The sequence below is a fragment of the Gordionus sp. m RMFG-2023 genome, unplaced genomic scaffold (genome assembly GCF_954871325.1).
Source record: "Gordionus sp. m RMFG-2023 unplaced genomic scaffold, tfGorSpeb1-WG-v2 contig_351, whole genome shotgun sequence".
Lineage (NCBI taxonomy): Eukaryota > Metazoa > Nematomorpha > Gordioida > Chordodea > Parachordodidae > Gordionus > Gordionus sp. m RMFG-2023.
Window position 1 is genome coordinate 2,778 of NW_027051083.1, and position 24,239 is coordinate 27,016.

At 25.8% G+C, this 24,239-nt stretch overlaps 2 protein-coding genes and 1 long non-coding RNA gene across 3 annotated transcripts; 1 reads left to right on the forward strand and 2 right to left on the reverse strand.

Moving 5' to 3' along the window:
* Nucleotides 1–4,001: 4,001 nt before the first annotated feature.
* LOC135930718 (uncharacterized) lies at nucleotides 4,002–5,774 on the reverse strand (the record flags this gene model as incomplete). Its single annotated transcript, XM_065467517.1, has 6 exons — nucleotides 5,740–5,774; nucleotides 4,870–4,985; nucleotides 4,691–4,821; nucleotides 4,462–4,627; nucleotides 4,227–4,376; nucleotides 4,002–4,150 (listed from the first exon to the last, which is right to left on the reverse strand). Coding segments are annotated over exons 1-6 (747 nt in total), but the record flags the coding sequence as incomplete, so codon positions are not given.
* Nucleotides 5,775–13,900: 8,126 nt separating this feature from the next.
* Nucleotides 13,901–14,206, forward strand: LOC135930717 (uncharacterized). Its single transcript, XR_010572867.1, has 3 exons — nucleotides 13,901–13,957; nucleotides 14,008–14,049; nucleotides 14,108–14,206. It is a non-coding gene; the product is annotated as an uncharacterized LOC135930717 (long non-coding RNA).
* Nucleotides 14,207–20,806: 6,600 nt separating this feature from the next.
* LOC135930716 (uncharacterized) lies at nucleotides 20,807–22,591 on the reverse strand. The gene is made up of 6 exons (XM_065467516.1): nucleotides 22,557–22,591; nucleotides 21,687–21,802; nucleotides 21,508–21,638; nucleotides 21,279–21,444; nucleotides 21,044–21,193; nucleotides 20,807–20,967 (listed from the first exon to the last, which is right to left on the reverse strand). Exons 1-6 carry the CDS (start codon nucleotides 22,589–22,591, stop codon nucleotides 20,807–20,809), a joined length of 759 nt encoding a protein of 252 aa, XP_065323588.1.
* Between the last annotated feature and the right edge of the window lie 1,648 nt (nucleotides 22,592–24,239).

The following is a 24,239-nucleotide window of genomic DNA, read 5'->3' on the forward strand; positions in this document are numbered from 1 at the left end:
TTATTGTTATTATTATCATTGGAATTGCCAATTTTAAAACGGGGATCCGGGTATGGATCAGTGCTGTCAAGATCTAACATGTCTGATATTAAATCTTTTTTTCAACAAAGGGTACCTTTTCAATATCATCTACTGTAACCAGATTGTGTAAACCATGACCCAAACATAAGTGGTGTTTATGTTCACCTAATCGAACACCTTTTCTAACATTAGGCCCAGCATCTGTGACCATTTGTATTTTTTTCTTTTTAAATTAAATTCCTCTTCTATTTTATCAATCTCAGTTAGAATAGTTTCTGTGTTTTTTTTGTGTAGTAAATCATTTCAAAATTATCATTTATTAAATGAAGTGTAAATGTAATATAGTTTCTTCTTCTGTATTGATCTGTCCACATATCAAATGTAATTGAACAAAATTTTGACCCTGAGTTAATTTGTTCTTGTACATGTGCTTTCATTGATAGGTAAACATTATTAAGAGGAGTACGGCTTAGTGTTGTCCTGTCTGGCAAAATAGAATTAGAATTGATAACTTTATATTTCTAATAAGTATTTTGAAATTTATAACAGAAAATCATTATATCTTTATTTTATATTAGACAACAAATTAGGGAGAATTTATCAAGAAGAAATAAATAGTGTTGTTAAATTTCCTAACTTTGACCATCTCTATTGTGTCTTATTCAGGCCTTTAGACTAAAATATTGAATTAAGCTTCTAAGTTTAGTCTCAACTTGAAGATTGATTAGAATATTTCTGGATAAAAATATGGCTACGCTGTTTTATAGTTGACTAAATATAGGTAGTTTAACAACACTAGAAATAAATTTGTTAAAAATATATTCTGGGTTGCAAAGCTACATGTTAAAACAAATGAATATGCAATTATCCAATATTATTTAAATCATATATGTCTATGTGTAATAATATTGTTAGCATGGCTATAAAATTCAACTATTGTAAATCTTCATCAGTAGCCAATGCTATTTCAATAGAACAAAAGAGACATAAAGGTAGTTATTATAATAGATAAGATATCTATAAATTTAATACCTTCAAAAAATCTTTCATTCCTATATTATCAATTTATTGAAAAGGTAATAGGTCAGCACAACATAATAACACATAATTTCTTGCTAGAAGCCAATTTTTAGAGGTTTTAGAATTTGTCTGGAATTTTGGTTTGGATATAAAATATTTTTTTAAATCTTGCGATTTTGATGAAGTATCTGCTTTAATATTATGTTCAGAAGTCAAGTGTTTTCAAATTTCCTGTGCTAATGTTTATTAAAAAGTTTTGATTTTATAGCTACATTATATTTTACAAAAAATATATTTAAATTTATTAAAGATTTTGGCTATATATGAGAAAATAATATTTAAAAAAAAATACTGTGAAAATGGCTTATTATCATCATAGTCTCCAATAGCCTTTCTTAAGCAACAATTGCAGTAAAATTTGTGAGAATTTATGGAAATTGTTTTATTATCTCTTTTTAAGTGTAAATAACCAAAAAATTTCCAGACTATGGATTTTTTATTTTCCAGAGTTAGGATATTAAAATTATTTATAGAATTATTAAATGTAGACGCATCCATTTTAAAAATATGTAAAATTATGGTAACTTTTAGAATTTTAGATTTTTGATTGATTGAATTCTATAATGACGCCAATACAGTTATGATTTTAAAATAGTAGAAAATAAAAATTCATCAAAATCCTGATTGACATTAAAAAAATTTAAACAGTGATGTTGACCAATTATTAGAATAAAAAGGAATAAAATATGAAAGTAATTTCTGCGCCGGCGTGATTTTCTTAAACGGCGGCGTTTCCGGCGTAACCAAAAAAGGTTTATATATAGCCTTCGATATTCAATCATCAATATTTTATTTTGCCCCGGATAAATTTAATATTATTATAAAATTTTAATTTTAACCATATAAAGGGTCATAACTAGACCCACTCACAAGTCACAACCCAGCCTAGCTTTTTTTTCTGAGACCCTTATCATTTCTGTACTCTCTTTTTTTGGTATTAATCTTGTTTCTATCATAATCATCTATATGTCTTATTAAAACTCTATTATTAAGCTATATAATGAAATTTAAATTAAATCATCGCTCTAACCTAATTTATTCTTGAGATATTTGAAAAGTTAATGAAGTACATTTTTTGTAAGTATCATTTTTTCCCGCTCTTTAAACGCCCATATTATTAGCGAGTAATTGGTAGGAAGTAAAATTTCATTTTTTATTTTAGTTATAGTATATACACTACCAATATACAAAATTCAAAAAAAATTCTGAAGGGGGTCGGGTTGAAAATAGACTTTTTATTTGTAGATTTGATATGGAATTCACCTTATATAATTTATATACAACTTTTGAATATCGCTACTACAAATCAATCGAGATATTTTTTACCATAATTAATAATTTAATTACTATAATAAACATCAGAATGATTTTGGGTTAATTGTTCTACTTAATTGTAAAAATAAAATCTATACTATATCTACCTAGGCTCGTTTGAAGCAAAAATACCAATCAAATAAACAGGAAAAGATTCACGTTAGAATATTTTTTTATTTAACCAGAATAACTGTAACAACATAATTTTTAAATATTTGAGCAACCATCATATATAAATACTTATCTCAAATGTATTAAATTTTGGAATCTAATCTATATCTAAATGATATACCCCTATCATAATGAACCATGGAAAAAAAAATTCAGGCAACTCCCTGGCATCATCAAACTAATTTAACACTCTTAAAATAAAAAAACTACAAAAAAAATAATAAATAACCTATGTGTTTTCTAATTGTCGAATTAATATTTATTTTATATTAGTTAGCTATTCTTTAATATGGAAGTAGAGTCAAAAAAGAACTTGCAAATTTATGACTAGCCACTACAAAACATGTATTTCCCCCTATACTAAAATTTATTTGTATTAGAGCCTAACCCTAAACTCTTTTGGGGTTTTTTTTTTGATGCACAAATCATGTTGATGAGGAAGACATTGTTTTTTCTCTAAACGATTTCAAAAATTTTTATATAAATTTACTATTCCCAAATAGAATATGCTTATTCAGGACAATAATACAATTCCTACCCCACCCCCAGTGTTGGGATCTGTCCATTATCATTTTTGGATAGTGTCAGGCATAAACTAATCAGCTGTTCCCGGAACTTTACATCCGTGCTGCTTGGTTATTATTAGGAATAACGTGATCCACAATCAATTCATCCTTAGACAATTATTACATATAATCGGTTAAAAATATAAAAGTTTAGTGAATAGAATGTGAGATCGTCATCCTGGGAAATTCTTGTTTAATAAAATTGACCATTTTACCCCTTGCTGCATATCTTTAGAGGAAATTAATTAGATTAAATAGCTACAACAAATTTTCTAGATGAAAGGAAGCTTCTCCTTTCTTTCTTTCTTTCTTTCTTTCTTTCTTTCTTTCTTTCTCCCCTCATTTTAATCTTTTTTTAAATTATATACTATACTTTATATGTTTTAACATTATATCTAATGCATATACAGTTCCCGCGTATTTTATAGTATAAATTACCAAGTTATCCAATCACACGAATTAGTTTAATTTTATAAAATAGAAAGAAAAAAAAATTTATCCCCGAAATAAAAGTACCTGCCAAATAACCCATGTTTCCTATATATTAAAAAAATATATATGATTTAAATAACAATTTAACCAATTTTTACCCCATTTTAATAATAAATTGTTCTGACGTAAAAATATAATAATAATTAAATTGATAACCATTTATTCTAACTTTTTTTTAAGTATTCCTCCACAATAGGAAATCTGAGTTTATGTTAATGTCTAAGATCAACGATATTAATAAGTAGTTTTAATTTTATAATTTGTATACAGGAAAAATTACACACTTTTTTGAAACGCCATTAGGCTTTTATTTGAATAAAAATACAAATTGTATAAAAAATAGGTTTAAATGCAAACAAAAAGTCTCTCATTGACCAAATCAACAAGAGAATCTTTGGAGGAGCAATAATCTGGAGAAAATATAATATGCTTGGGAGAAGATGCAATAGCATTTATTTGATCGTAACTCACTCTCGGACCTACAGCAAAGACTTCTATTTCGATACCTAGAATTTTATAGAGGAAAATAATAATAATAATACAAGATTGAAAAAAAAACTGAATTTAGTTCTTTGTACATACCATCATATTTAATTGATTTGGCAGTTGCCTTCGGATATCCCACAGATGTCTCTGATATATAAACCCATATTTGTCTAATGGAGTCTGGCCTACTTAAATTTTTTAACATTGAATATGCGAGTGACAGGGCCTTGTCAACATTCAAATAATCTAATAGTAATAAAAGTAATTATTTTAGAATTTAATTCTTAAATCTGATGATATCAAATTCCAATTTAAAAAAATATATATATACTTGTTCTATCATTGAAAATAGCGTTAGGAGTAGCGAATGCGCCCGACGGAGATGTTGCTGTTTCCAGTGATAAATGAACGTTGGCATTTTTGTTATATGTCACGATTCCTACTCTAGCCCCATCATGACCTAGAGGGTTGTTTTGGATAAGCTGATATAAGGAACCCTATTTGAGAAAATGATATTTTTATTATTTTTGCATCAATTTAAAATAAAAATGATTTGTTACGAAAGAGATTTTTAGCGCGCATTCCAAATCTGTGGCTGAACGGTATTCCAATTCCACCAGAGCCACTACATCGATTACTTTGTTTTTAGCGCTAACGAGATCTTTGTACAGCTTAATGTCAATCTTGGGGACTAAATTTAATGATATAGTTAAAAAGGATAATATTTTAGAAAGAGTACATTTTGGTTTTTCGGTATAATATTTTTTGGAGTAATATACTGGTTTGTTATAATCTTTTGAATCATGAGTGGAATACAATTTACACAGGCAGATCACAATTAGAACACTGAGAATTCTTGACATATTTATTAGTTTGAAAAATTTTAATGTTATAATTTAGTTTTCAAAAAGGAGTTTAATGAGCAAGTTTTTATTAAGTATATGAATAAACTTTATCTTTAAATAATATTTGTGATAAAATTTTGCTTTATAAAACAAAAGTTCTTATCCAGTTTACATTTAAAATAAGATCCTATTACAAGTAATTGTTTTTGATTTGATAATTTATTAGTATTTTTATAATATATATAAATCTAAATTTAAATTTAACAAAACAGATATAACTATAGGCAGTTTAAACGTATTTTCATTTTTTTTAAAAAAAAGTTAAAAAAAACCATGCTTAATTATTATAATTTTTTTTAATTCGCAAATCATTTAAAAAAATTTGTTGTGTAATTTACCTCGATAATTTAAAATTATATGAATTTGGCAATTGGATCAAGCAAATAAAATAGTTTTCTTTAAATTATTAAATTGCTTAATTATTTAAGAAAAAAATAGATAGTATTCTTTGTCCAGATACACTGACAGATCCAGGATTTTTATAAAGAGAGAAAGGAACAACCAGAAAATTTTACCAGATTTTTTTTAAAAAACTTTTGGCACGATTGCGTTAGTTTAATTATATAATTTTGGTTTTTAATTTTATATTTTTCTCACTTAAAATCATCATTTTTTAAAAAATATTAATTTTATGTTATTTAAAAAAAAATAAATAATTCAATAAGATTTCACAAACTACGTTTTCGTAAAATTAGATTTGTTACCTCTCTCTTCCAAAAATATGGGTAGAATATGTCATTTAACAAACAACCGTTGATGATAGTTACTCAATTTTAAATTATATATATATTTTCGAATAATAAAAAATTGTACATAAATATATTTTCCTATATAACAACCGGAAGTTAAGTATAAAAATGTCCATTTTTATTTTTTACTAAACAAAACAAATGTGAACCATTGAGGAGATCTGCTGAAATCCTTGTGCTGACAAGAATACGCGTTTTTTGTTAAGTTGTATTGATAATGTTAAAGATATTATTACTTAATCTTTTCTCCATTAATATGGTACATCCTGGCTAAGATACCTTCACTGAACTGTAATGAAATACACGCAGACATATTTAGAGGTAGATGAAAGGGGCTAGATAAACCCTGAACTATGTCAAACAACTTAATTTCATTTTTAATAAAATATAATAGAATGTTGAAATTTTATTCTTTAGCTTTTAAATAATATCTATCTATAAGTAAAAAATATTTTAGAAATATTCCATTATGAAATAATTTAGTTATATTAAGAAATAAAATTTTGGTTGTCAAATCCAAAAGGAAGAGAATATTAGCAAATGAAGAAGAAAGAATTATAGCTAATTATCTAATTCAACAAAAGAAAAATATTTTAAAAATTTCAATTAAAAAGATATAAAACCATTCTTAATTATTATATATACATATATATAAATACCATTACTGTGATTATATCTTAAAAATAAGATGGATAATATATTAGTTTAGTTGATTGGTAATTCTCTTTGAATCTTTATAGCCTGATAAAATTTAATTATATAATTACATTTTACTTGTATGTAGAATGCGTAATTGTGCGCATGGCAAATGTTTAAACTTTGATTGATTTTTCCTACGTATACATAAATGATTTATTAAAATAAACAAAATTTTCAATTTTTATATATAATTAGAAGAAAGGGAAAGGAAAAGAAAGAAAAGAAAAGAAAAGAAATGAAAAGAAAAGAAAAGAAAAGAAAGAAAGAAAGAATATCTAATTGTATATTATGATATTTTGAACGATAAAATAATTCATACAAATTATTTATAATAAATTAATACATTCCAATTCATTATACCCAAAGTAGCGAATAGTTTGGGAAGCTGCATCAAAGTGATAATCCCAATTTTGGGGATTGTTGGGAAAGTTTTCCACTTTTACAACATAAAGTTGATATTTAAATAAATTTATAGACTAATTATTGAAGAAAAAATGATTTTGACACCCTTTTATTAAATGTGGGTAATATATTTTATATTCGCTCTTCCCCTTACCTAAAAAAAATGTTATCCCCCCTTGTCTCCTATTGATCTCGATACCAGATTTCAAGTATACATTCATTATATAACTGCCTTTAGAAAAGCCCCAAGAATATGAAGATGAACCAATGGACACCTTTCAGTCAAAAGATAAACTGATGTCTCATAGACACGATTTACAAACTGTTACGAGAAATGTAAAATTGGAAGTTGAATTTTTCTAACAGATGTTTTTATTGTGTAGAAAGCTAAAGGTAATAAATATCAATTATAGTTCGACAAAAAAAAAATCAATACTAAAAATTAAAGATTATAAATATATATACTAGTTGATAACCCGTCAGTTAAAAATGACTGCAAATGAGAATTTTGTCCTTAAATTTGATAATGGATATTACCTTTTATTTGATACCAATATCCATTTTCTTATTTTCCCACCCCCCTCCTTGAGTCAAGTTATTTGATACCCATATTAATATTTTGCTGAATAAAATATTCTTGACCCTCCCCCCTACCCCCCTAGACCGGCTCACTTAGAAGTGATAATTATCCTTAGAATCCAAAGATATTTTTATCACCTTTTATTTGATATCCATATGGCTTAGCGGGTAAATTATTACGACCTCACGCCGCTGATCTCAATCGGCGACTGTTCCGGCGTGAATAAAATTGCCGGCGGCGCACAGGTCTACACGTGATACATTCCAAAAAAAAAACGTTTCACAATAAAAAAAATTATTATTATCACTTATAATTTTGAAAAAAAAATTTCAATGCTTCATTTGGAGTCAGAAGTTATCTGCTACCATTGCGTCAGAGTTCATCTGATACCAAAATCCTAGTAAAACAATTTGAATGGTTCATTTCCGTTCATCTTTCGTAGAAGTAATTCGGATACCATAATCCCATTACGTAAATCCATCATAATCGTTCATTTTGAGTCAAGGCTCCTATGCTACGATTATCCCATATATAAATCTTTTTATTATTTGTAAATCTTTTTATTATTTCCAAGCCAATTAGAGAGCAAACGAAAATTGACTTTGTGGTTGAAGTTTACTCGATTTTAAATTATACAAATATTTTTTGGATAATTTGATCGAATAATAGATAAAATTATACATAAATATATATATATTTAATTATTCGTATTCGTAAAATATGGACCAAATATCAAATATTCTTTTTTAAGTATAGATATAATTTTACAAAAAGGTAGGTGTGAATTCATCCTTGAATTCAATTTTTCTATATAACATACCAGAAGTTAAATACTCAAAAGCTCTCCCATCCCTCTCCCGAAAATATGAGAGTAGAGTATGTCATTTTAACAAACTATAATCTTTAAAAAAATAAGCATAATTATATAATTAAAAACGTAATTCGTGCCAAAAATTCTTCAAAGAGAGAAATCTAAAGCAAAATCTGGCATAAATTTCTGGTTAAAAAAACCAACCAAAAGTTCCTATCTCGCTCTCTTTATAAAAATCCTAGATTTGTCAGTGGCTAACCGACGAGCACGCTATATCTTTTCTTCTGTAAGTAGCAATTTAATAATTCTAAAGAAAACTATTTTATTTGCTTGATCAAATTAAGATTTAATTAAATGTTAAATTTACCATCATAATAATTTTTAAATTATTCGAGTAAATTACTGCGATTTTTAAAAAAAATATAATAATTAAGCATGGTAGTATTTTTTTTAAAATAAAGATACAGTTTACTGCCGGTAGTTATATCTATTTTGTTAAACTTAGTTTTAAATTTATATTTATATAATATATAATATAAAGCAAAATTTTATAATATCATTTAAAGATTGTTTTATTTATATTGGTAAAAAAATTTTTTTCTCATTTTCGTTTTTGTTTGAAAACTAAATTAACATCAATTTCAAACTAATAAATATGTCAAGAATTCTCAGTGTTCTAATTGTGATCTGCCTGTATAAATTGTATTCCACCTATGATTCAAAAGATTATATCAAACCAGTATATTACACAAAAAAATATTATACCGAAAAGCCAAAATGTAAATATACTTTTCTAAGTAATACCTTTTTAGCATGGAAATTTTTTTTTAAATTAAGTTCCCAAGATTGATATCAAGCTTTATAAGGATCTCCTTAGTGCTAAAAGTAAACCAATCGATGTAATATTTCTAGTTGAGTTGGAATACCGTTCTCTTAAAGATTTTGAATGCGCGTTATCAATCTCTTACGTATTACAAATCATTTTTTAAATTGATGAAATAAGATTATTTTCCTAGGGTTCCCTATGGCAACTTGTCGAAAACAACCCTCTGGGTCCTGATGGAGGTAGTGTAGGAGTCGTGACATATAATAACTATGCTAACATTCAATTACCATTTGACTCAGCAAAATCTCTAACGAATGTATTTGGTTACCCCAAGCCTATTTTCAATGATAGAACTGGTATATTATAATATTTTAAGTGGAATCTAATATCAGATTATAGAATTCAATTTTCAGAAATAATATTTACTTTTATTGCTATAGAGAATTTGAATGTTGGCAAGGCCCTGTCACTCGCGTATTCAATGTTAAAAAATTCTAGTAAGCCAGACTCCATTAAACAAATATGGGTTTATATATCTGAGACATCTATAGGAAATCCGGAGGCAACTGCCAAATCAATAAAATATAAGGGTAATATACAATGAACTTAAAATTCAAATTTCATTCTCGCATTTATTTTTTTCTATAAAATTCAAGGTATTGAAATAGATGTCTTCGCTATAGGTCCGAGAGTGAGTTATGATCAAATAAATGCTATTGCATCATCTCCCAAGAATATTATATATTCTCCAGAATATTGCTCCTCCAAAGATTCTCTCATTCATTTCATCAATAGGAAATTTTTTGTTTGCGTTTAAACTTATTTTTTACATGATAGTTTATACAATTTGTATCTTTTTGTTCTAAATAAAAGCCCTAATGGTGTCTCAGAAATATATTTTTTTTCCCTACAAACAAATTATAGTAATTATAACTACATATCAATATCATTGATCTTAAAGATTATAGTAAGCCAAAATTTCCTATTGCGGCATACTTTAAAAAAGCATGATTATATATAGCTAGACCTGTGCACCGACGAAACGGTCGGCGGCAGGAGGAAATTTTCAAAAATCTAATCGACGGCCGGCGGCGCTGAATTTTAGCAGCCGTCAGCAAATCGGCGCAGTTATAAATTTTTATAATATAGTTTTTTTAATTGCTTAATAATTTAAAAAAAAAACAAATATACAGATATACATCTGTATATATCTCGGCATATTTTTTAATATTTATTTAATAGAAAACTCATTATAAATCCAAAATCGTTTTCGTAATTTTATAATTATCATGTTTAAAAATTATTTTAATCTCCTTTAATTTAACGTCAATCCAGCTGTAGAGAAAACTCATTCACTAGGTGTGCTGGTCGCCGGAATGCAAAGAATTTTTTTGGCGAGCCTGGAAAGATAGGGAAGTTCACTCTTCTTTTCTCACCAAAATTTTAACGTCCACATCTTGTGAATGTCGTTTTCCAAGAAAACTGTGGCATTCTTGTTCTAAGTCACCTAACTATGAATCATAATTTAAATTTTGTTGAATGTTTATTTGCTAATTTTGTCAAATAACTTGAATTTAATAATTCCACTTGATACTCATTAGCTATATTTGCTACCTGATTACCATCGCTCTCTATAAGTTTAAGATGATTTATTATAAATTCTGAAGCTGAGCAATTTTGCTCTATTAAATACTTTGACACAATTGTCAATTTTTGAAATCTTGGATATAAATGAGGAGCTAATACCTAGATAATTTTGAATAAAAAATAAAAGAATATACTTATATAATATTACTTTCAGATTACAAACCGGAAATCGTAACGCAAATTTTAATAGCATATTTTCCTTAAGTGAAATAATTTCAGAACTATCACTATCATTTACTATTAAATTTTTTACAATTTCACTTCTAAAAAGTAACGCCAAATTTAAAGTAGGCCCATTTTGTACTGAAAGAAATTCTACAGTTTCTTAAAATTTTGAAAGAAATGCAAATAGTTCTTCTACCAGATCAGATTCATAATTTAAGAAAGTGCTTCTCAATTCTTTTCAAAACATTATAAATCCTTATTTAATCCAGATATGCTTTCTAGCATAATTAATATACTATGCCAACGTGATGGGCTTGGGACAATCCGATTTTTAACCAACATTATATATTTTTTGGTATAAGCTATTTTCTGCATTTATATTATAGTACTATTCAGAATAATAAGATAACTATGTTAAATATAGCTTGTTAACAATCGTCTTAGGTCATGAGTAATTTAATTTTATGTAATAATAAATAGATTAATAATCCTTTATATAATTCATGTATGTGCTGTATATTTTAAGTAGTATTTGTTAATTAATAAATAAGATCGAATAATCAACATATATATTATATAAAATTATTTCTTATCAAATATAATAAATATTTTGTAAAAATTATAAGTTAAAGTGAACATACTACATAACATCTCTAAAACATTTTTTATTGATAACTTTTAAAATTTATTAAAATAAAATTCGAAAAAACTAAAAATAATTTAAAATTGTTATTATTATATTTATCTTAAAAATCCAAATTACACGATGGTACTTTTATGGATAATTGCTGCGGTGTAGATAACATTTTCTATAAGTTAAAATAATTTAAATCCCTATTACACATTCTATATTTTAGCAAACTTTTGTCAAATGCGATACCCAACCAATTATTCCTTCAATCAACACGTCAACTCCTCCAAGTATTCCGTGATTTATATATTAATTTTTAGATTATACCATTGTTTACATTTAATAAAAATTAATAATAGTAATGTTATATCATAATAATAGTAATGTAATATCATAATAATAGTAATATAATATCATAATAATAATCAAGTGAATTTCATGTCTGCTAGCGGAGATTTTTAAAAATAATATAATTTCTTATCAAATATTTAATTTTATTAGGTTAATACTTTGTGATATAAAATTATTTAGATAGATTATGATTTATCATTTATAATTTATAGAATGATTTGAACGGCTATTCTAATTTTAAAAAAGTATATTTTAAAGAGGTTTAAAAATAATGATATATAATTTATCTATTCGAAATGGTTTAATTTAAGTGAACGAAATTTTATTAAACCTATATTTATAAGTTTTATTATAATTATAAAGATTTAGCAATGCTACAATTGAAATTTTTGGATGGCTTAGTTATTTGGGAGAGGCCTCAAAACCTCTTAAACAATACCTACAATTACATTTACAAATACTACCTTGACGTAATGTACTCAAATAATCTATTAAATTACTACTGATTTTAAGGCCACGGTAATACATTTAAAAAATATATGTATAACACCAGTAATTTTAACGATTTTAAAAGCTAGCTTCCCTATAGCTGCTAGAGGTTTGCAAATGGCAAATTTTTAGGCATAGGCCGGTTCTAATTTAGTTAATGCCCGATGAAGCCAAATCCGGTTCTGCTAAGTTTTAATTTACTAAGGACCCCCGACCACCTTTGGTTTAAATTTTTTTTAAAAACAACAAATAAATTATATGATGTTGAACACCAAAATAAACTACTATTTATTTATAATTTTTCGGAGTGGTTAAATTATATAACATTGTACATTGATGATTATCATTATTATTTCTATGAAATATCACATTTCATAAAATATGTACAAAAAATTACCTTACTCCTCATATATTTTTTAATCATCGGGCCGAGCCGGAAATTGGACATCTCTGTTCACTACTTTTCGCTATTTTCCCCCCAAAAAATGTTCAATTTTATTGGCTATTTGGCTTTTATTGTAGAGACTAAGAATATGAACCACACCTTCAACAAATTGCACACTATCTACTTCCTAAATATTGTATTTTCTCTCTAGTTTTTCAATTAAAAGATTTAAATAATCAAATAAAAGAGTTTTAAGGATTAGAGCATATATGATCAGTTTTTTTTTACTTTATTAATATTAAAAAGAAATAATATATTATGTTCATCATTTTAAAATATTAGTTAAAAACGTTAAAGTAAATATATAAGTAGCGCAATTTAGCTAACGCTTCTATAAAATTGTAGTGCGGCTGCTGTTTCTCGCAACATTCAATAGCTACTACTTTGCCTTGCATTTCATCCATGTATAGAATGGAAATAAACTTAAAGAGTATACCGTTTCAAACTTAAATTAAATTTTACAGCCTTGAAATGATGTCCTTCAAAGTTTAAAGAAGATACTTTTTAAAATAAAATTTGATACATCTGTTTTGTTAGAAACCAATATTTGGTCAAATTTAAAAAAAAAGGCTAAATCAACATTTAAATAAAAAATATTTATCTAAACTTCAAAATTTTACATAAAGTTGGCAAAATGTTTTGATTTTTTGTTAACATTTTGAGGCTTAAGGAAAATTTATTAGACTAAAATCTTGATATTAACGTTATTTTAAAATCGGTTTAAATCATATTCTAATTTAATGATGCTTAGTATTATAGAGATACGGATCCTAAGTTATTATGGTCTATTCTCGCCGATGAAAATATTAATTCAAACTCAACATATAATATGCCATCTGATTCGAATTATATAGAGAGATATAAAATCGAAGGTTATAGAGATACTATTGAAGATGATGCTGTTACCAATGTAACTATCAATCAACTAAACATGAAATTACTATTGATAGAATGTTATTGTAGTTACGATTTGTGCAACCGTACAAGGATTGCTTGAAGTTTACGAAATTCACTAATCGTATATAATTTACAAAGGTCAAAATGCTTAACAATAATTATAGTTCGATTCCCTTGTCCAGACCCAATGTTAATGTCTTAATACAAAATTGCAAAAAAAAATGAGCGTAGTAAAATTTATTTTAATTTATATGTAAATATTATGCTATTTTATCTTTAGGGTATGGGTTGGGCTAAATTTAGATCTATTTTTCGGAAAAAAGTAAATATTATAAAATTATTTTATAATGCCATTATAATACCTAAATTAATATTAATAGCATATAAGCAATGTACATTGACATACAGAATATTTCCCAAAAGATGTTATTTGAAGGAGTCTATAATTTGATTGTATCCAAAGAAAATTCATTTATCAGAAGTTAAATATTATATTTTAAATATAAGATTATTTGTCAATAAACGAAGAAATTTTTTTGTTAATAATTTTAGAAAATCTATCTTTGTTTCCTTTCGAAAATTTAAATAGTCACATCCGTCGATTCGTATATTTAATATACAGTTCCACTCATTATAGAGACCTATCTACCTATAGATTGTCACGATTGAAGAAATAAAGCTTGCTATAAAATATTTGGATTATTTTTATGTTTCATCAACTAAAAAAGTCATCATCCTAACCCCTTGTATTTAATATTAAGATGAATCCATTCAATAGGCAAATGAGGGATATTAAAAGAATTCCAAGGTGTAACTCATGTATTTTAGGTACTAGATGGGTCAAACGTAAAATATTAATGAATTCCCATCTCTAAGCTACTTTTCTAATTATTTGGCTTTTATAAAAACTAATCAATAATAAAATTTTACCTCTTATGAGCTAAGTAAGATATTCGTTCATATTTCAAAAAGTTCGAAATATACATTATTTAAATGAAATTTTTTTTTAAATTCCTCGCGTTTTACATCAATTCATTTAATCAATTTTAAAGGTTAAATTTATTATAATATGTGATATACTAAATTTCGATTTTATTCAAAAAATTTAAGATGTTAATAGATGTGAACAACAATTTATCTGCTCTTTTCTTTTTAGTGATGATCATCATAAGTATGGGATTAGAATGTAAAATTCAGTTAAAAAAATTTGAATCTGTATGAAGCCTTGAGTCACTAATTTAATTATATATTATTAATTTGTAATATGATCCAATTATCATTTAATATATTTTAATTTTATATTATTTATATATTTATTTTTTTTCTTCTTTAAACTATTCTATAAACAAATATTTTAGGGCATTAATTGAAAAAAAAATATTTCATCCTGAAAATATATCACAATGCCCTTGCCCATAATATTTGGGAAAATCAATTGGATATCGTATTTTATAGCATAAAGTGTATAGAAGACCAAATAGAGGATAGAAAGAAAATTATAAATGTAACCTAGCCCGTTTACACTTATAACATTTTTTGATTATAAGAATGGAATTAATAATTAGAATTTTCATGTTAAATGAATATTTATTATTATTCTCTATATATCTAAATTATAAATTATTATTTTGAGGATGTGGTATTTTTAAGGCTTTTTTGCTAAATAAATTATATTCGTTTTTATTCCTAATAAAAAAAAATATAAATATGAAATTGTCACCCACAGGGAAAACTAGTTATATAAATTTTGGTTGTGTTGTTAAAAAAATATATTTTGTCGATTTTAATTTTGGTACAAAATCTTTACGCACCTCAAAATAATCTTTATTTTACATTACTTTAGAGCTCCATTTATATACCTCCAAATATCTTCTCGTTGTTTGGCTAATTTGTAAATTTCTTATTTCCCCTCTATTGTGTGCAGTTGCTTGCACACGTCATCACATGAAAGTGTTTTGGCCCTGGGCCACCATCTTTGTAGCTGGTTTCTTGGAATTTTCTATTTTCCTCTGCATATAAATTCACAATAATTTTTTTTCCATCCGCCTACAGCCGAGTTTTTAAAAAAAATATATTATACTTTTTAAATTGGAATTTACAAATTTTGAACTAATATTTAAATTTTATATATTTTTAAATTTATTATGAATACCTTCAAACACTACTAACATATAATACAAGACAATTGGTAATCTAAAGATATAAATTTTTATTATAAAATATTTACCTATTTATTAGGATTTTTTAATCTTTATTTAAGAGAAACACATTATAAATCCAATTCGTATTTCTTATAATTATCATGTATAAATATTATTTGCTAGTCACTCCAATACAAAGAATTTTTTAGGCAAGCCTGAAAAGATTGAAGAACTTACCATATCTTATGAATGTCGTTTTCTAAGAAGAATGTGGCATTCTTGTTCTAAATCACATCACGTGGAATCATAAATTTGTATTGTTGAATGTTTATTTGCCCACTTTGTCAAATAACCTTAATTTAATAATTCCTCTTGATCCTCAATAGCTATATTTACTACCTGAATAACATCATTCTCTATAAGTTTAATTTGTTTTATTATAAAATCTGAAGCTGAGAAATTTTGCCTATTATATATATTAAGACACAATTGTCAATTTTTGAAATCATGAATTTAAAATGGAAGCCAATACCTAGATGATTTCTCAAATAAAATATAAATTAGATAAATGAAAGATCACAAACCGGAAATCGTAACGCAAGTTTACCATATTTCCCATAAGTGTAATAATTTCAGAACTATCACTATCATTTACTATTAAATTTGTTACAATTTCACTTCTATAATGTAACGCCAAGTTTAAAGTAGGCCCCTTTTGTACTGAAAGAAATTCGACAGTTTCTTTAAATTTTGAAAGAAATGCTAATAGTTCTTCTACCAGATTAGTTTCATAGTTTGATAATTTGAGAAAGTGCTTCCCAATTCTTTTCAAAACATTATTAATTAAATTCTTATTTAATTCAGATATGCTTTCTAGCATAATTAATATACTATGCCAACGTCTTGGGACATTTAATTTTAAGGTTTTCATATGCGTGGAATTATTGTTATTATTATCATTGGAATTGCCAATTTTAAAACGGGGATCCGGGTATGGATCAGTGCTGTCAAGATCTAACATGTCTGATATTAAATCTTTTTTTCAACAAAGGGTACCTTTTCAATATCATCTACTGTAACCAGATTGTGTAAACCATGACCCAAACATAAGTGGTGTTTATGTTCACCTAATCGAACACCTTTTCTAACATTAGGCCCAGCATCTGTGACCATTTGTATTTTTTTCTTTTTAAATTAAATTCCTCTTCTATTTTATCAATCTCAGTTAGAATAGTTTCTGTGTTTTTTTTGTGTAGTAAATCATTTCAAAATTATCATTTATTAAATGAAGTGTAAATGTAATATAGTTTCTTCTTCTGTATTGATCTGTCCACATATCAAATGTAATTGAACAAAATTTTGACCCTGAGTTAATTTGTTCTTGTACATGTGCTTTCATTGATAGGTAAACATTATTAAGAGGAGTACGGCTTAGTGTTGTCCTGTCTGGCAAAATAGAATTAGAATTGATAACTTTATATTTCTAATAAGTATTTTGAAATTTATAACAGAAAATCATTATATCTTTATTTTATATTAGACAACAAATTAGGGAGAATTTATCAAGAAGAAATAAATAGTGTTGTTAAATTTCCTAACTTTGACCATCTCTATTGTGTCTTATTCAGGCCTTTAGACTAAAATATTGAATTAAGCTTCTAAGTTTAGTCTCAACTTGAAGATTGATTAGAATATTTCTGGATAAAAATATGGCTACGCTGTTTTATAGTTGACTAAATATAGGTAGTTTAACAACACTAGAAATAAATTTGTTAAAAATATATTCTGGGTTGCAAAGCTACATGTTAAAACAAATGAATATGCAATTATCCAATATTATTTAAATCATATATGTCTATGTGTAATAATATTGTTAGCATGGCTATAAAATTCAACTATTGTAAATCTTCATCAGTAGCCAATGCTATTTCAATAGAACAAAAGAGACATAAAGGTAGTTATTATAATAGATAAGATATCTATAAATTTAATACCTTCAAAAAATCTTTCATTCCTATATTATCAATTTATTGAAAAGGTAATAGGTCAGCACAACATAATAACACATAATTTCTTGCTAGAAGCCAATTTTTAGAGGTTTTAGAATTTGTCTGGAATTTTGGTTTGGATATAAAATATTTTTTTAAATCTTGCGATTTTGATGAAGTATCTGCTTTAATATTATGTTCAGAAGTCAAGTGTTTTCAAATTTCCTGTGCTAATGTTTATTAAAAAGTTTTGATTTTATAGCTACATTATATTTTACAAAAAATATATTTAAATTTATTAAAGATTTTGGCTATATATGAGAAAATAATATTTAAAAAAAAATACTGTGAAAATGGCTTATTATCATCATAGTCTCCAATAGCCTTTCTTAAGCAACAATTGCAGTAAAATTTGTGAGAATTTATGGAAATTGTTTTATTATCTCTTTTTAAGTGTAAATAACCAAAAAATTTCCAGACTATGGATTTTTTATTTTCCAGAGTTAGGATATTAAAATTATTTATAGAATTATTAAATGTAGACGCATCCATTTTAAAAATATGTAAAATTATGGTAACTTTTAGAATTTTAGATTTTTGATTGATTGAATTCTATAATGACGCCAATACAGTTATGATTTTAAAATAGTAGAAAATAAAAATTCATCAAAATCCTGATTGACATTAAAAAAATTTAAACAGTGATGTTGACCAATTATTAGAATAAAAAGGAATAAAATATGAAAGTAATTTCTGCGCCGGCGTGATTTTCTTAAACGGCGGCGTTTCCGGCGTAACCAAAAAAGGTTTATATATAGCCTTCGATATTCAATCATCAATATTTTATTTTGCCCCGGATAAATTTAATATTATTATAAAATTTTAATTTTAACCATATAAAGGGTCATAACTAGACCCACTCACAAGTCACAACCCAGCCTAGCTTTTTTTTCTGAGACCCTTATCATTTCTGTACTCTCTTTTTTTGGTATTAATCTTGTTTCTATCATAATCATCTATATGTCTTATTAAAACTCTATTATTAAGCTATATAATGAAATTTAAATTAAATCATCGCTCTAACCTAATTTATTCTTGAGATATTTGAAAAGTTAATGAAGTACATTTTTTGTAAGTATCATTTTTTCCCGCTCTTTAAACGCCCATATTATTAGCGAGTAATTGGTAGGAAGTAAAATTTCATTTTTTATTTTAGTTATAGTATATACACTACCAATATACAAAATTCAAAAAAAATTCTGAAGGGGGTCGGGTTGAAAATAGACTTTTTATTTGTAGATTTGATATGGAATTCACCTTATATAATTTATATACAACTTTTGAATATCGCTACTACAAATCAATCGAGATATTTTTTACCATAATTAATAATTTAATTACTATAATAAACATCAGAATGATTTTGGGTTAATTGTTCTACTTAATTGTAAAAATAAAATCTATACTATATCTACCTAGGCTCGTTTGAAGCAAAAATACCAATCAAATAAACAGGAAAAGATTCACGTTAGAATATTTTTTTATTTAACCAGAATAACTGTAACAACATAATTTTTAAATATTTGAGCAACCATCATATATAAATACTTATCTCAAATGTATTAAATTTTGGAATCTAATCTATATCTAAATGATATACCCCTATCATAATGAACCATGGAAAAAAAAATTCAGGCAACTCCCTGGCATCATCAAACTAATTTAACACTCTTAAAATAAAAAAACTACAAAAAAAATAATAAATAACCTATGTGTTTTCTAATTGTCGAATTAATATTTATTTTATATTAGTTAGCTATTCTTTAATATGGAAGTAGAGTCAAAAAAGAACTTGCAAATTTATGACTAGCCACTACAAAACATGTATTTCCCCCTATACTAAAATTTATTTGTATTAGAGCCTAACCCTAAACTCTTTTGGGGTTTTTTTTTTGATGCACAAATCATGTTGATGAGGAAGACATTGTTTTTTCTCTAAACGATTTCAAAAATTTTTATATAAATTTACTATTCCCAAATAGAATATGCTTATTCAGGACAATAATACAATTCCTACCCCACCCCCAGTGTTGGGATCTGTCCATTATCATTTTTGGATAGTGTCAGGCATAAACTAATCAGCTGTTCCCGGAACTTTACATCCGTGCTGCTTGGTTATTATTAGGAATAACGTGATCCACAATCAATTCATCCTTAGACAATTATTACATATAATCGGTTAAAAATATAAAAGTTTAGTGAATAGAATGTGAGATCGTCATCCTGGGAAATTCTTGTTTAATAAAATTGACCATTTTACCCCTTGCTGCATATCTTTAGAGGAAATTAATTAGATTAAATAGCTACAACAAATTTTCTAGATGAAAGGAAGCTTCTCCTTTCTTTCTTTCTTTCTTTCTTTCTTTCTTTCTTTCTTTCTTTCTTTCTCCCCTCATTTTAATCTTTTTTTAAATTATATACTATACTTTATATGTTTTAACATTATATCTAATGCATATACAGTTCCCGCGTATTTTATAGTATAAATTACCAAGTTATCCAATCACACGAATTAGTTTAATTTTATAAAATAGAAAGAAAAAAAAATTTATCCCCGAAATAAAAGTACCTGCCAAATAACCCATGTTTCCTATATATTAAAAAAATATATATGATTTAAATAACAATTTAACCAATTTTTACCCCATTTTAATAATAAATTGTTCTGACGTAAAAATATAATAATAATTAAATTGATAACCATTTATTCTAACTTTTTTTTAAGTATTCCTCCACAATAGGAAATCTGAGTTTATGTTAATGTCTAAGATCAACGATATTAATAAGTAGTTTTAATTTTATAATTTGTATACAGGAAAAATTACACACTTTTTTGAAACGCCATTAGGCTTTTATTTGAATAAAAATACAAATTGTATAAAAAATAGGTTTAAATGCAAACAAAAAGTCTCTCATTGACCAAATCAACAAGAGAATCTTTGGAGGAGCAATAATCTGGAGAAAATATAATATGCTTGGGAGAAGATGCAATAGCATTTATTTGATCGTAACTCACTCTCGGACCTACAGCAAAGACTTCTATTTCGATACCTAGAATTTTATAGAGGAAAATAATAATAATAATACAAGATTGAAAAAAAAACTGAATTTAGTTCTTTGTACATACCATCATATTTAATTGATTTGGCAGTTGCCTTCGGATATCCCACAGATGTCTCTGATATATAAACCCATATTTGTCTAATGGAGTCTGGCCTACTTAAATTTTTTAACATTGAATATGCGAGTGACAGGGCCTTGTCAACATTCAAATAATCTAATAGTAATAAAAGTAATTATTTTAGAATTTAATTCTTAAATCTGATGATATCAAATTCCAATTTAAAAAAATATATATATACTTGTTCTATCATTGAAAATAGCGTTAGGAGTAGCGAATGCGCCCGACGGAGATGTTGCTGTTTCCAGTGATAAATGAACGTTGGCATTTTTGTTATATGTCACGATTCCTACTCTAGCCCCATCATGACCTAGAGGGTTGTTTTGGATAAGCTGATATAAGGAACCCTATTTGAGAAAATGATATTTTTATTATTTTTGCATCAATTTAAAATAAAAATGATTTGTTACGAAAGAGATTTTTAGCGCGCATTCCAAATCTGTGGCTGAACGGTATTCCAATTCCACCAGAGCCACTACATCGATTACTTTGTTTTTAGCGCTAACGAGATCTTTGTACAGCTTAATGTCAATCTTGGGGACTAAATTTAATGATATAGTTAAAAAGGATAATATTTTAGAAAGAGTACATTTTGGTTTTTCGGTATAATATTTTTTGGAGTAATATACTGGTTTGTTATAATCTTTTGAATCATGAGTGGAATACAATTTACACAGGCAGATCACAATTAGAACACTGAGAATTCTTGACATATTTATTAGTTTGAAAAATTTTAATGTTATAATTTAGTTTTCAAAAAGGAGTTTAATGAGCAAGTTTTTATTAAGTATATGAATAAACTTTATCTTTAAATAATATTTGTGATAAAATTTTGCTTTATAAAACAAAAGTTCTTATCCAGTTTACATTTAAAATAAGATCCTATTACAAGTAATTGTTTTTGATTTGATAATTTATTAGTATTTTTATAATATATATAAATCTAAATTTAAATTTAACAAAACAGATATAACTATAGGCAGTTTAAACGTATTTTCATTTTTTTTAAAAAAAAGTTAAAAAAAACCATGCTTAATTATTATAATTTTTTTTAATTCGCAAATCATTTAAAAAAATTTGTTGTGTAATTTACCTCGATAATTTAAAATTATATGAATTTGGCAATTGGATCAAGCAAATAAAATAGTTTTCTTTAAATTATTAAATTGCTTAATTATTTAAGAAAAAAATAGATAGTATTCTTTGTCCAGATACACTGACAGATCCAGGATTTTTATAAAGAGAGAAAGGAACAACCAGAAAATTTTACCAGATTTTTTTTAAAAAACTTTTGGCACGATTGCGTTAGTTTAATTATATAATTTTGGTTTTTAATTTTATATTTTTCTCACTTAAAATCATCATTTTTTAAAAAATATTAATTTTATGTTATTTAAAAAAAAATAAATAATTCAATAAGATTTCACAAACTACGTTTTCGTAAAATTAGATTTGTTACCTCTCTCTTCCAAAAATATGGGTAGAATATGTCATTTAACAAACAACCGTTGATGATAGTTACTCAATTTTAAATTATATATATATTTTCGAATAATAAAAAATTGTACATAAATATATTTTCCTATATAACAACCGGAAGTTAAGTATAAAAATGTCCATTTTTATTTTTTACTAAACAAAACAAATGTGAACCATTGAGGAGATCTGCTGAAATCCTTGTGCTGACAAGAATACGCGTTTTTTGTTAAGTTGTATTGATAATGTTAAAGATATTATTACTTAATCTTTTCTCCATTAATATGGTACATCCTGGCTAAGATACCTTCACTGAACTGTAATGAAATACACGCAGACATATTTAGAGGTAGATGAAAGGGGCTAGATAAACCCTGAACTATGTCAAACAACTTAATTTCATTTTTAATAAAATATAATAGAATGTTGAAATTTTATTCTTTAGCTTTTAAATAATATCTATCTATAAGTAAAAAATATTTTAGAAATATTCCATTATGAAATAATTTAGTTATATTAAGAAATAAAATTTTGGTTGTCAAATCCAAAAGGAAGAGAATATTAGCAAATGAAGAAGAAAGAATTATAGCTAATTATCTAATTCAACAAAAGAAAAATATTTTAAAAATTTCAATTAAAAAGATATAAAACCATTCTTAATTATTATATATACATATATATAAATACCATTACTGTGATTATATCTTAAAAATAAGATGGATAATATATTAGTTTAGTTGATTGGTAATTCTCTTTGAATCTTCATAGCCTGATAAAATTTAATTATATAATTACATTTTACTTGTATGTAGAATGCGTAATTGTGCGCATGGCAAATGTTTAAACTTTGATTGATTTTTCCTACGTATACATAAATGATTTATTAAAATAAACAAAATTTTCAATTTTTATATATAATTAGAAGAAAGGGAAAGGAAAAGAAAGAAAAGAAAAGAAAAGAAATGAAAAGAAAAGAAAAGAAAAGAAAGAAAGAAAGAATATCTAATTGTATATTATGATATTTTGAACGATAAAATAATTCATACAAATTATTTATAATAAATTAATACATTCCAATTCATTATACCCAAAGTAGCGAATAGTTTGGGAAGCTGCATCAAAGTGATAATCCCAATTTTGGGGATTGTTGGGAAAGTTTTCCACTTTTACAACATAAAGTTGATATTTAAATAAATTTATAGACTAATTATTGAAGAAAAAATGATTTTGACACCCTTTTATTAAATGTGGGTAATATATTTTATATTCGCTCTTCCCCTTACCTAAAAAAAATGTTATCCCCCCTTGTCTCCTATTGATCTCGATACCAGATTTCAAGTATACATTCATTATATAACTGCCTTTAGAAAAGCCCCAAGAATATGAAGATGAACCAATGGACACCTTTCAGTCAAAAGATAAACTGATGTCTCATAGACACGATTTACAAACTGTTACGAGAAATGTAAAATTGGAAGTTGAATTTTTCTAACAGATGTTTTTATTGTGTAGAAAGCTAAAGGTAATAAATATCAATTATAGTTCGACAAAAAAAAAATCAATACTAAAAATTAAAGATTATAAATATATATACTAGTTGATAACCCGTCAGTTAAAAATGACTGCAAATGAGAATTTTGTCCTTAAATTTGATAATGGATATTAC

Bases quoted from the DNA above. Each gene is read 5' to 3' on its own strand.
- LOC135930716 (XM_065467516.1), bottom strand. From the start codon at position 22,591: ATGACATATTCTACCCATATTTTTGGAAGAGAGAG. The intron at 21,639-21,686 runs GTACTCTTTCTA...CATTAAATTTAG, and splicing joins TTATACCGAAAAACCAAAAT to TCCCCAAGATTGACATTAAG. The intron at 21,194-21,278 runs GTATATATATAT...TATTACTATTAG, and splicing joins TATTTTCAATGATAGAACAA to ATTATTTGAATGTTGACAAG.